Here is a 12943-nt window from a genome sequence, read left to right as displayed (position 1 = left end):
TCTGTTGAAAGATCAGCAGTTATCCTGATGGGGATCCTCTTGTGTGTTATTTGTTGCTTTTCCCTTGCTGCTTTTAATATTTGCTCTTTGTGTTTAATCTTCATTAGTTTGATTAATATGTGTATTGGGGTGTTTTGCCTTGGGTTTATCCTGTTTGGGACTCTGCATTTCTTGAACTTGGGTGGCTATTTCCTTCCCCATTTTAGGGAAGTTTTCAAGTATTATCTCCTTAAGTATTTCCTCATGCCTTTTATTTTTGTCTTCTTCTTCTCGGACACCTATGATTCCAATGTTGGACCATTTAACATTGTCCCAGAGGTCTCTGAGATTGCCCTCAGTTCTTTTAACTCTTCTTTTTTCCTCTCTGCTTCATTTATTTCCACCATTTGATCTTCCACCTCACTTATCCTCTCTTCTGCCTCAGTTATTCTACTGTTGGTTTCCTCCAGAGTGCTTTTGATCTCAGTTATTGCATTATTCATTATTGATTGACTCTTATATTATTTCTTCTAGGTCCTTGTTAAACATTTCTTGCATTTTCTCAATCCTTGTTTCTAGCCTATTTATCTGTAACTCCATTTTGTTTTCAAGATTTGGGATCAGCTTTACTATCATTATTCTGAATTCCTTTTCAGGTAGACTCCCTATCTCCTCCTCTTTGGTTTGGTGGATTTTTATCATGTTCCTTTAGCTGCTGAACATTTCTCTGCCTTTTCATTTTGTTTAGATTGCTGTGTTTGAGGTGCCCTTTCTGTAGGCTGGATGCTTGTGTTTCCTCTTTATTGTAGAGTCTGCTCCCTGTGGGTGGGGTTGGACTAGTGGTTTGTCAAGGTCTCCTGGTTGGGGGAGCCTGCATCTGTGTCCTGGTGGGTGGAGCTGTATCTCATCACTCTGGAGTGCAATGAAGTGTCCATTAGTGAGTTTTGGGGTGTCTATGGGTTTGGGATGGCTTTGAGCAGCTTCTCTTTTAATGCTCAGCGTTGTGTTCCCGCTTTGCTGGTGAATTAACGAGGTAAGTCTTGCACTAGAACTTGATGGTTCTTGGTAGAGCCTGGTTTCAAAGTAGGTATGGAGATTTTGGGGAGAGCTCTTGTCTATTAATGTTCCCTGGATTCATGAGTTCTCTGATCTTCTCAAGCTTTGGAATTAAGCCTCCTGCTCCTGGCTTTCAGTCTTATTCTTACAGTAGCCTCAAGACTTCTCCTTCCACACAGCACTGATGATAAAACATCTAGGTTAATGGTGAACCAATTCTCCACAGCAAGGGACACCCAGAGAGATTCACAGAAATAAATAGAGAAGAGAATAGGGAGGATGGAGATAGCGGTGACCAGGAAGAGAAGAGGTGGAGTCAAAAGTGGAAGAGAGCAATCTAACCAGTAATCAATTCCCTAAGTGCTCTCTACAGTCCGGAACACCCAGAGAGATTCACAGAGTTAACTAGAGAAGAGAAGGGGGAAGAAGGAGATAGAGGTGACCTGGGGGAGAAAAAGGAGAGTCAAAGGGGTAGAGAACAATCAAGCCAGTAATCAAATCCCTAGAGTGAAAATAGATACTGAAGATTAGATCCTTAAAGGTACAAAATTGATAACAAATACTAAAAAGCAAAGGTTAAAAATCTAGAATAGAGGTTAGATTCTCAAAAATACAGTATAAAAAATACAAAACAAAATCAATCACAAAAATTAAAAAATATATAAATGAAATTTGTTTTAAACATTGGGTCTTTTTTTTGCAAGCTAATAGAGGGTATAAAAATGAAAATTAAAGGAGTAATAAAGGACTTGAATTTTTTTAAAAAAATTAAAAAGTGATAATAGTAAAAATATATCTAGGAACGTCTCTGGAGCTATTTGGGCAGTGTGGGGTCGGTTCAGTTTCAGCAAGTTCCTTGTTCCAGCTTGTACTTGCTCTCAAGGTCTATGGGCCTACTCCAATGCTTAGTCAATATCAACTGCAGGGTTATAGTCTGTTACACCTGTCACTTCCACAGCGGTTCCCTCTTCTTTATTTTGGCTTCCTCTGTTTGCAAGTCTCTTCAGTGTCTAATTTCTGCCCTGACACAAGGAGGCAAAGATGGTCACTTATTTAGGTTCACTTGTTCAGTTGTGTTGTGGGGAGGGAGGAACATTGCAAACAAATGTTGCTGGCATGTGTGGGGAGTGCCCGCAGTGTGTGAACCACACTGGGTTTGCCACAGCCCAAGGTGGCATGTGCTTCCTGGGTCTACAATGCCCAAGCTCCAGGGTGCTCTGCAAGGAGCATGTGAACCCTGCATTTCATGCCCTTCCCAGGTCTAAGCTGCTCAGGTTCTTGGGTACTCCGCAAGGGCTCAGACCCGGTTGGGGTGTGCGTTTTGTGCTCTTCCTAGGTCTGAGGAGCTCAGGTAATTGGGTGCTCGGCAAGCACACTGTCCCAAGTGGGCTGTGCATCTTAATCACCTCCCTGGCCCCAGCTGCTTGGTTTCCCAGGTGCACTTTGAGAGCACTGTCTTGGGTGTGCTGTGTGTCTCCTCTGGGGAGCTGATCTCAGGCTGACATTCCTGGCTGATGTCAACAGTCCAGGATCCCAGGAAGACGTGGTTAGCAGCTGGGAGTCTGCTCACAGTTTGATGGAAGACGCCATTTCTGGGGTCAAGACTCCAGCAGCCCCTTGCCTTCCAGCTCTGGCTGTCACATGCCTGCCTCTTTGCTAGGCGGGGGGGGGGGGGGGGGGGGGCGGGGGGGGGCGCGGCTGCAGAAAAAGGGGCCTATACACATCCAGCTAGCTCTCCTTTGTTATTGGCTCAATCTTTTGTTCTGTGAGTACACTAGGCTGTGTGTTAGAGCCTTTTGCAGGAAAATTATTTTTTCTCTCTCTGGCAATCCCACCATTTGGGTGGCCATCTCATGTTGGCTCCCTCAGACTGTCCTTAGGGCATTCAGGCCAGGTCCTTACCCTAAGGACTGATGATACAGCCATAGCCTCCCTGCCCAGCCCCCACTCGCTGGTGGTGAGCTTGAGCAACTGGGCTACTTCTCTGTTGGCAGTTGCAGTTAGGTGCATATTCTGTGTTGTTGTTTTTCTCTCCTGGTTATGTTGACCTCCAAGATTTCAAAACTCTTCACATACTTGCCTGTGGGAGGGTTTCCTACTGTGTGGAAACTTCTCCTTCAGGACTCTCTCCCCAGAATGGGTCTCCTTCCCTAAGTCTTTTGTATCTGCTTTTTTGTCTTTTATATTTTGTCCTACCTGCTTTCAAAGAGAATGGACTGCCTTTCTGGGTGCCTGGTGTCCTCAACCAGCATTCAGAAGTTGTTTTGTGGAAGTTGCTCAACATTCAAATGAACTTTTGATGAATTTGTGGGGGAGAAAGTGATCTCCCCATGCTATTCCTCTGCCATTGTGGAACTGCTTCCAGAATTTTGTGGTTTTCTGTCATACATCAACAAGAATCAACCATACGTACACCCATGTCCCCTCTATCCTGAACCTTCCTCACAACTCCCTCCCCATTCCACCCTTCTGGATTGTCACAGAGCCACTATTTCAGTTTCCTGAGTCATTCAGCAAATCCCCATTGGCTATCTATTTTACATATTGTGTTGTACATTTCCATGTTACTCTCTCCATACATCTCACCCCCTCCCTTCTCCCATCCCCCTGTGTTCATAGGTCTGTTCTCTGTTTCTCCATTGCTGCCCTGAAAATAAATTCATCATCACCATCTTTTTAGATTCCATATACGTGCATCAGTATGTGATATTTATATTTCTCTTTCTGACTTACTTCACTCTGTTTGATAGGCTCTAGGTTCTCCACCTCATTAGAACTGACTCAAATGCATTCCCTTTTACTGCTAAGTAGTACTCCATTGTATATATGTACCACAGCTTCTTTATCCATTCATCTGTCAATAGACATCTAGGTTGCTTCCATGTTCTAACTATTGTAAAGAGTGCTGCAGTGGAAATTGGGGTACATGTGTCTGTTTCAATTTTGGTTTCCTCAGGATATATGCCTTGGAGTGGGATTGCTGGGTCATATGGTGGTTTTATTCCTAACTTTTTAAGGACTCTCCATACCATCTTCCACAGTGGCTGTATCAGTTTACATTCCCATCAGCAATGCAAGAGGGTTCTGTTTTCTCCACACCCTCTCCAGCATTTATTGTTTGTACTTTTTGATAATGGCCATTCTCACTGGTGTGAGATGCTATCTCATTATAGATTTGATTTGCATTTCTCTAATAATGAGTGATGTTGAGCATCTTTTCATGTGCTTGTTAGCCATCTGTATGTCTTTGAAGAAATGCCTTTTTAGGTCATTTCCCCACTTTTTGATTGGGCTTTTTTCTGGTATTGAGTTGTATGAGCTGCTTGTGTATTTTGGAAATTGTCAGTTTCATTTGCTATTATTTTCTCCCATTCTGAGGGTTGTCTTCTCACCTTGTTTGCAGTTTCCTTTGCTGTGCAAAAGCTTTTAAGTTCACGTGTTCTACCATGCTTTCCTCTAAGAGTTTTATGGTTTCTGGTCTTACATTTAGGTCTGTAATCCATTTTGAGTTTATGTTTGTATATGGTGTTAGAAAGTGTTCTAACTTCATTATTTCGCATGTAGCTGTCCAGTTTTCCCAACACCTCTTATTGAAGAGTCTATCTTTGCCCCATTGTATATTCTTGCCTCCTTTGTCAAAAACAGTACCCATAAGTGCGTGGGTTTATCTCTTGGTTCTCTATTTTGTTCCATTGGTCTTGTTTCTGTACCAGTAGTATACTGTCTTTATGACTGTAACTTTGTAGTATAATCTGAAGTTGGGCAGGTTGATTCCTCCAACTCCATTCTTCTTTCTCAAGACTGCTTTGGCTATTTGGGGTCTTTTGTGTTTCCATACGAATTGTCAATTTTTTTGTTCTAGTTCTGTGAAAAATGCCATTGGTAATTTGATAGGCATTGCATGAATCTGTAGATTGCCTTTGGCAGTATAGTCATTTTCCCAATATTGATTCTTCCTACACAGGAGCATGGAGTATCTCTCCACCTGTTTACATTGTCTTCAATGTCTTTCATCAGTGTCTTATAATTTTCCATATACAGGTCTTTTGTCTCATTAGTTAGGTTTATTCCTAGATATTTTATTCTTTTTGATGTAGTGGTGACCAGGATTGATTCCTTAATTTCTCTGATTTTTCATTGCTAGTATATAGGAATGACAGAGGATGAGATGGTTATGTGGCATCACCAACTTGATGAGTCTGAGCAAGTTCCAAGTACTGGTGATGGACAAGGAAGTCTGGCATGCTGCAGTCTGTGGGGTTGCAAAGAGTCAGACACAACTTAGCAACTGATCTGAATATAGGAAATACAAGTGATTTCTGTGTATTGACCTCATATCCCATGACTTTGCTGAATTCACTGACTAGCTCTAGTAATTTTCTGATAGTTTCTTTTGGATTTTCTGTGTACAGTATCATGTCATCTGCAAACAGTGAGAGAGTAACTTCTTTTCTGATCTGGATTCCTTTTATTTCTTTTTCTTCTCTAATTGCTGTAGCTAGGACTTCCAGAAATATGTTAAATAACAGTGGTGAGAGTGGACACCTTGTCTTTTCCTGATCTTAGAGGGAATGCTTTTAGTTTTTCACTATTGGGAATAATGTTTGCTGTGGGCTTATCATATATGGCCTTTGCCATGTTGAGGTAGGTTCCTTCTATGCCCATTTTTTGAAGGGTTTTCATCATAAATGTGTACTGAATTTGTCAAAGGATTTTTCTACATCTATTGAGATGATCATATAGCTTTTATCCTTCAATTTGTTGATATGGTACATAACATTGATTGATCTGCATGTATTAAAGAATCCTTGCATCCCTGGAATAAACCCGACTTGATCATTGTGTATGAGTTTTTTAATGTGTTGTTGAATTCTGTTTGCTACAATTTTGTTGAGGATTTTTGCATCTACGTTCATCAGTGATACTGGCATGTAATTTTCTTTTCTTTTTGTTGTCTTTGTCTGGTTTTGGTATCAGGGTGATTGTGGCCTCGGAGAATGAGCTGGAAGTGTTCCTTTGCAATTTTTTGGAATAGATTCAGAAAAATAGGCATTAGCTCCTCTCTAAATGTTTGACAGAATTCCTGTGAAGCCATCTGACCCTGGGCTTTTGTTTTTGGGGAGACTTTTTATCACAGTTTCAATTTTAGTGTTTGTAACTGGGCTTTTCATAATTTCTATTTCTTCTTGGTTCAGTCTTGGGAGGTTGAACTTTTCTAACAATCTGTACATTTCCTCTAGGTTGTCCATTTTATTAGCATATAGTTGCTCATAATATTCTCTTATGATCATCTGTATTTCTGTGTTGTCCATTTCAACTTTTTTTTCATTTCTAATTTTGTTAATTTGATCTTTCTCCTTTTCTTCCTGAGTCTGGCTAGTGGTTTGTCAATTTTGTTTATCTTCTCAAAGAACAAAGTTTTAGTTTTATTAATCTCTGCTATTGTTTCTTTCATTTCCTTTTCATTATTTCTGCTCTGATCTTTATGATTTCTTTCCTTCTGCTGACTTTGGGGTTTTTTTTGTTCTTCTTTTTCCAGGTGCTTTAGATACAGAGTTAGGTTGTCTGTTCAGTGCTTTTCTTGCTTCTTGAGGTATGATTGTATCACTATAAACTTCCCTCTTAGAACTGCTTTTGCTGAATCCCATGGGCTTTGGGCTGCTGTGTTTTCATTTTCGTTTGTTTCTAGGAATCTTTTGATTTCCTTTCTTATTCTTCAGTAACCTCTTTGTTATTTAGTAATGTACTATTTAATCTCCATGAGTTTGTGGGTTTTGCAGTTTTTTTCCTATAGTTGATATCTAGTATTATAGCATTGTGGTCAGAGAAGATACTTGATATGATTTCAGTTTTCTTAAATTTACTGAGGCTTGGTTTGTGGCCAAAGATGTGGTCTATCCTGAAAAATGTTCCATGTGCACTTTAGAAGAAAATGTATTTTCTGCATTTCGATGGAAAGTTCTGAAGATATCAATTAGGTCTATTTGGTCTAATGTTTCATTTTAGGTTTGTGTTTCTTTATTGATTCTCTGTTTTGATGATCTGTTCATTGGTATAAATGGGGTGTTAAAGTCCCTTACTATTATTGTGTTTCTGTCAATTTCCCTTCTTATGCCTGTCAGTGTTTGCCTTATGTACTGAGGTGCTCCAATGTTGGGTGCATAAATATTTACAATTGTTACGTCGTCTTCTTGGACTGATCCCTTGATCATTATGTAGTGTCCCTCTTGGGCTCTTATAATATTCTTTAAAATCTATTTTGTCTGAAATAAGGACTGCCACTCTGGCTTTCTTTTAGTTTCCATTTGCAAGGAATATCTTTTTCCATCCTTTTCCTTTCAGTCTGTATGTGTCTCTATGTCTGAAGTGGGTCTCTTGTAGGCAGCATATATATGGGTCTTGTTTTTGAATCCATTCAGTCATCCTTTATCTTTTGGTTGGTGCATTTAATCCATTTACATTTAAGGTGATGGTTGATACACATGTTTCTATTGGCATTTTCTTGATTGTTTTGGGTTTGTATTTGTAGGTCTTTCCTTTCTCTTGTGTTTACTGGCTATATAAGTCCCTTTAGTATTTGCTGCAAGGCTGGTTTGGTGGTGCTAAATTCTCTTAACTTCTGCTTGTCTGTAAAACTTTGATTTCTCCATCAATTCTGAATGAGATCTTTGCTGGGTATAGTAATCTTGGTTGTAGATTTTTCTCTTTCAGTACTTTAAATACATCCTGTCATTCCCTTGTGGCCTGCAGAGTGTCTGCTGAGAGATTCACCGTTAATTGTACGGTCTTTCCCTTGTATGTTTCTTGTTGCTTTTCCCTTGCTTTTTTTAATGTTCTTTCTTTGAGCTTAATCTCTGTTAGCTTGATGACTATGTATCTTGATGTATTTCTCCTTGTGTTTATCCTGTAAGGGACTCTGTGCTTCTTGGACTTGATTGACTATTTCCTTTCCCATGCTGGGGAAGTTTTCAACTATATTTTCTTCAAAAATTTTCTCAGTGACGTTTTGTTTTTCCTTCCTCTGGGATCCCTATAATTTGAATGGTGATGCATTTAATATTGTTCCAAAGGTCTCTGAGGCTATCCTCAATTCTTTTCATTCTTTTCCCTTTGTTCTGCTCTTCAGCAGTTATTTGCACCATTCTATCCTCCAGCTCATTTATCCATTCCTCTGCCTCAGTTATTCTGCTATTGACTCCTTCTAGAGTATTTTTTAATTTCAGTAATTGTTATTCATCTAAGTTTGCTTATTCTTTATTTCTTCTATGTCCTTGGTGATTCTATTAACTGTGTTAAATATTTCCTGCGTTTTCTCCATTGTATTTTCAAGTCTTTGAAGCATCTTTATTATCATTATTCTGAATTCTCTTTCAGGTAGTTTGCTTATTTCATCTTCGTTTATTTGGTCTTGTGAGTTTCTACCTTGTTCTTTCATTTGCACTATATTTCTCTATTTTTTCATCATTTTTTTCTAACATGCTCCATTTGAGGTCTTCTTTTCCCACACTTTAGGGTTGTTTCTTTCTTCCATTTGGTTTTTGCCCTTGGAGGGAAAGATTGGTTGAGTGGTTTGTGCTGATTTCTTGTTAGGGGTGCCTTGTGCCTTTGTTCTAGTGGGAGGAGATCAAGCAGATGAAGGAGGTAATTATAGAAATAATGGGACATATACACACACTTCCATACATACAGTTATAATGAAGGTATTCTAAAGAAAAGCGTACAGAAGACTGACTTGGTGAAGAAGGGAAATCAAAAGTGCTATTGACCAATTAAAAGCAGAGCTAGCTAATGCTCAATCTGGAAAACTGAGCATGAGCAGAGTGCCAACTGGGGAATACAGCAAAGAGAGCTTGACAATTTAACTTGACAATCACTTCATGGTAGATAGATGGGGAAACAATGGAAACAGTGACAGACTTTATTTTCTTGGGCTCCATAATCACTGCAGAGAAGGCAATGGCACCCCACTTGAGTACTCTTGCCTGGAAAATCCAACTCATGAAGGAGCCTGGTAGGCTGCAGTCCATGGGATAGCTAAGAGTTGGACACAACTGAGTGACTTCACTTTTACTTTTCATTTTCATGCACTGGAGAAGGAAATGGCAACCCACTCCAGTGTTCTTGCCTGAAGAATCCCAGGGACGGGGTCGACTGGTGGGCTGCTGTCTATGGGGTCGCACAGAGTTGGACACGACTGAAGCAACTTAGCAGCAGCAGCAGCCAAATCACTGCAGATGGTGATTGTGGTCGCAAAATTAAAAGATGCTCGCTCCTGGAATAAAAGCTATGACAAACTAGACAGCATATTACAAAGCAGAGACATCACTTTGCCGACAAAGATCTGTACAGTCAAAGCTAAGATTTTTCCAGTAGTCATGTTGGGATGTGAGAGTTGGATTATAAAGAAAGCTGAGCACTAAAGAATTGATGCTTTTGAATGGTGGTGTTGGAGAAGACTCTTGAGAGTCCCTTGCACTGCAAGGAGATCCAACCAGTCCATCCTAAAGGAAATCAATCCTAATTATTCATTTGAAGGACTGATGCTGAAGCTGAAGCTCTAACACTTTGGCCACCTGATGAGGAGAACTGACTCACTGGAAAAGACCCTGATGCTGGGAAAGATTGAAGGCAGGAGGAGAAGGTGATGACAGAGGATGAGATGGTTAGATGGCATCACCAACTCAATGGACATGAATTTGAGCAACCTCAGACAGTTTGAGGATGGACAGGGAAACCTAGCGTGCTGCAGTCCATGGGGGTTGCAAAGAGTCAGACATGACTGAACAACTGAAGTGAGACTGATAGGATTAACATATACACACTACTACACATAAAATAGATAATCAACAAGGACCTGTTGTATAGCACAGGGAACTCTACTCAATATTCTGTAATATTCTAAAAGGGAAAAGAATCTAAAACAGAATAGAAACATGTACAAGTATAACTGAATCAGTGTGCTGTATCTCTGAAATGAATATGATACTTTAAACTGACTATACTCCAATATAAAATAAAATTACAAAAAATAGACAATAAATTTAAAAAGGCAATTTGGATACAAGCTGAAAATTAGAGTCTTTGGGAAAAACACATCATAGGTCAGTGGTCCTGGCAGAGCCATAATAATGACCATAAAAGTTCTAAATTAAAATCTAATACAGAGTGGGGCTTCCCTGGTGGCTTGGTGGGAAAGACTTCACCTACCAATGAAGGAGACATGGTTCGATTCCTGATCCGGGAAGATGCCACACGCCTTGGAGTAAGCAACTAAACATGTGTGCCACAACTACTGAGGCCGTGCTCTAGAGCCCGGGAGCCACAATTACTGAGCCCAAGTGCAGCAGCCACTGAAGGCCCGTGCACCCTAGAGCCTGTGCTCTGCAACAAGAGAAGCCACCGCAACAAGAAGTCCATGCACCACAACTACAGAGTAGCCCCCACTCACCACAATAGAGAAAAGCCCTCATGGCAATGAAGATCTAGTATAGCCAATAAATAAAATGATTTTAAAAAATCTAACACAGAGGAGGGAAAAGATAAGTTAAGCTAAAAACAAGTCAACTTACAATAGGGATCACAGCATAAAGAATTTTTAATAATGGTTGAAATCAAATTAAATGACTATTAAACAAAACAAACAAAAAAACATGATCACTAGGTAACTCATGGTACATTAAAGTTTTAGAATCATTGTTCCAAGTATTGGTGTGCCCCAGGCGTCTGTGTGTACCCTCCATCCAGGCCTACAGCTTTAAGTACTATATATTTTTTAATCTACAAATCTCTCTCTGGCTCCAACCTCCTCGCCTAAATTCCAGATTCATATAAGCAACAGCCTACATGACAACTCCATTTGGATGGAGTCTCGAATATTTCAAAGTTACTATTAAAAACAAAAGCCTTTTCCCTTCTCACTACACAGTCCCACCAAAAAAAGGACAGCTAAGCTTACTGAGTACCTTTTACAGGTAATAACCTAAGTGCTTAACACATATCAGCTGCTTTAATCCTCCCATCACCATCCACAAGAGACAGTTACTATTATTGTGCCCATTTTACAGAGAAGTAATTGAGAGAGAGAAAGTAACTTACCCACAACTATACATCTCCTAAGTATCACACCAGTGATTTGAAGCAAGGTAATTTGACTCCACTAGACCATTCAGGTATGACCTAAATCAAATCCTTTATGACTATACAGTGGAAGTGAGAAATAGATTTAAGGGACTAGATCTGATAGACAGAGAGCCTGATGAACTATGGATGGAGGTTCGTGACATTGTACAGGAGACAGGGATCAAGACCATCCCCATGGAAAAGAAGTGCAAAAAGGCAAAATGGCTGTCTGAGGAGGCCTTACAAATAGCTGTGAAAAGAAGAGAAGCAAAAAGCAAAGGAGAAAAGGAAAGATATTCCCATTTGAATGTAGAGTTCTAAAGAATAGCCAGGAGAGATAAGAAAGCCTTCCTCAGTGATCAATGCAAAGAAATAGAGGAAAACAACAGAATGGGAAAGACTAGAGATCTCTTCAAGAAAATTAGAGATATCAAGGGAACATTTCAGGCAAAGATGGGTTCGATAAAGGACCAAAATGGTATGGACCTAACAGAAGCAGAAGATATTAAGAAGAGGTGACAAGAATACACAGAAGAATAGAACTACCATATGACCCAGCAATACCACTTCTGGGCATACACACTGAGGAATCCAGATCTGAAAGAGACACGTGCACCCCAATGTTCATCGCAGCACTGTTTATAATAGCCAGGACATGGAAGCAACCTAGATGCCCATCAGCAGATGAATGGATAAGGAAGCTGTGGTACATATACACCATGGAATATTACTCAGCCATTAAAAAGAATTCATTTGAATCAGTTCTAATGAGATGGATGAAACTGGAGCCCATTATATAGAGCGAAGTAAGCCAGAAAGATAAAGAACATTACAGTATACCAACACATATATACTGAATTTAGAAAGATGGTAACGATGGCCCTATATGCAGGGCAGAAGAAGAGATGCAGAAGTACAGAACAGACTTTTGAACTCTGTGGGAGAAGGTGAGGGTGGGATGTTTCGAAAGAACAGCATGTATATTATCTGTGGTGAAACAGACCACCAGCCCAGGTGGGATGCATGAGTCAAGTGCTCGGGCCTGGTGGGCTGGGAAGACCCAGAGGAATCGGGTGGAGAGGGAGGTGGGATGGGGGACCGGGATTGGGAATATGTGTAACTCTATGGCTGATTCATATCAATATATGACAAAACCCACTGCAAAATAAAAAAGAAAAAAAAAGAAAAAAAAAAGAATACACAGAAGAACTGTACAAAAAAGATCTTCACAACCCAGATAATCACAATGGTGCGATCACTCACCTAGAGCCAGACACCCTGGAATGTGAAGTCAAGTGGGCCTTAGAAAGCATCACTACAAACAAAGCTAGTGGATGTGATGGAATTCCAGTTGAGCTATTTCAAATCCTGAAAGATGATGCTGTGAAAGTGCTGCACTTAATATGCCAGCAAATTTGGAAAACCCAGCAGTGGCCACAGGACTGGAAAAGGTCCATTTTCATTCCAATCCCTAGGAAAGGCAATGCCAAAGAATGCTCAAACTACCGCACAATTGCACTCATCTCACACGTTAGCAAAGTAATGCTCAAAATTCTCCAAGCCAGGATTCAATAGTACATGAACTGAGAACTTCCAGATGGTTTTAGAAAAGGCAGAGGAACCAGAGATCAAATTGCCAATATTTGCTGGATTATCGAAAAAGCAAGAGAGTTCCATAAAAACATCTGTTTCTGCTTTATTGACTACGCCAAAGCCTTCGACTGTGTGGATCACAATAAACTGTGGAAAATTCTGAAAGAGATGGGAATATCAGACCACCTGACCTGCC

General features: G+C 40.1%; 1 protein-coding gene across 15 annotated transcripts in view; it reads right to left on the bottom strand.

Annotated features, from left to right (window-relative positions):
* ZAR1L (zygote arrest 1 like) overlaps window positions 1-12943 on the bottom strand; it is a 97504-nt gene that overhangs the window by 74553 nt on the left and 10008 nt on the right. The window contains exon 4 of one of the 15 annotated variants that reach the window (XM_065901766.1): window positions 7339-8645. The exons of the other annotated variants lie outside the window; for them this stretch is intronic. Within the exon in view, the coding sequence (XP_065757838.1) occupies window positions 8622-8645 (24 nt within the window). The 3' untranslated portion in view covers window positions 7339-8621. Of the gene's footprint in view, window positions 1-7338; window positions 8646-12943 lie in introns of those variants that run through there. 15 annotated transcript variants of the gene reach the window in all.

Source organism: Muntiacus reevesi, chromosome 11 (assembly GCF_963930625.1).
Source record: "Muntiacus reevesi chromosome 11, mMunRee1.1, whole genome shotgun sequence".
Taxonomy (NCBI): Eukaryota; Metazoa; Chordata; class Mammalia; order Artiodactyla; family Cervidae; genus Muntiacus; species Muntiacus reevesi.
This window is presented reverse-complemented; position numbering and strand designations above follow the sequence as displayed.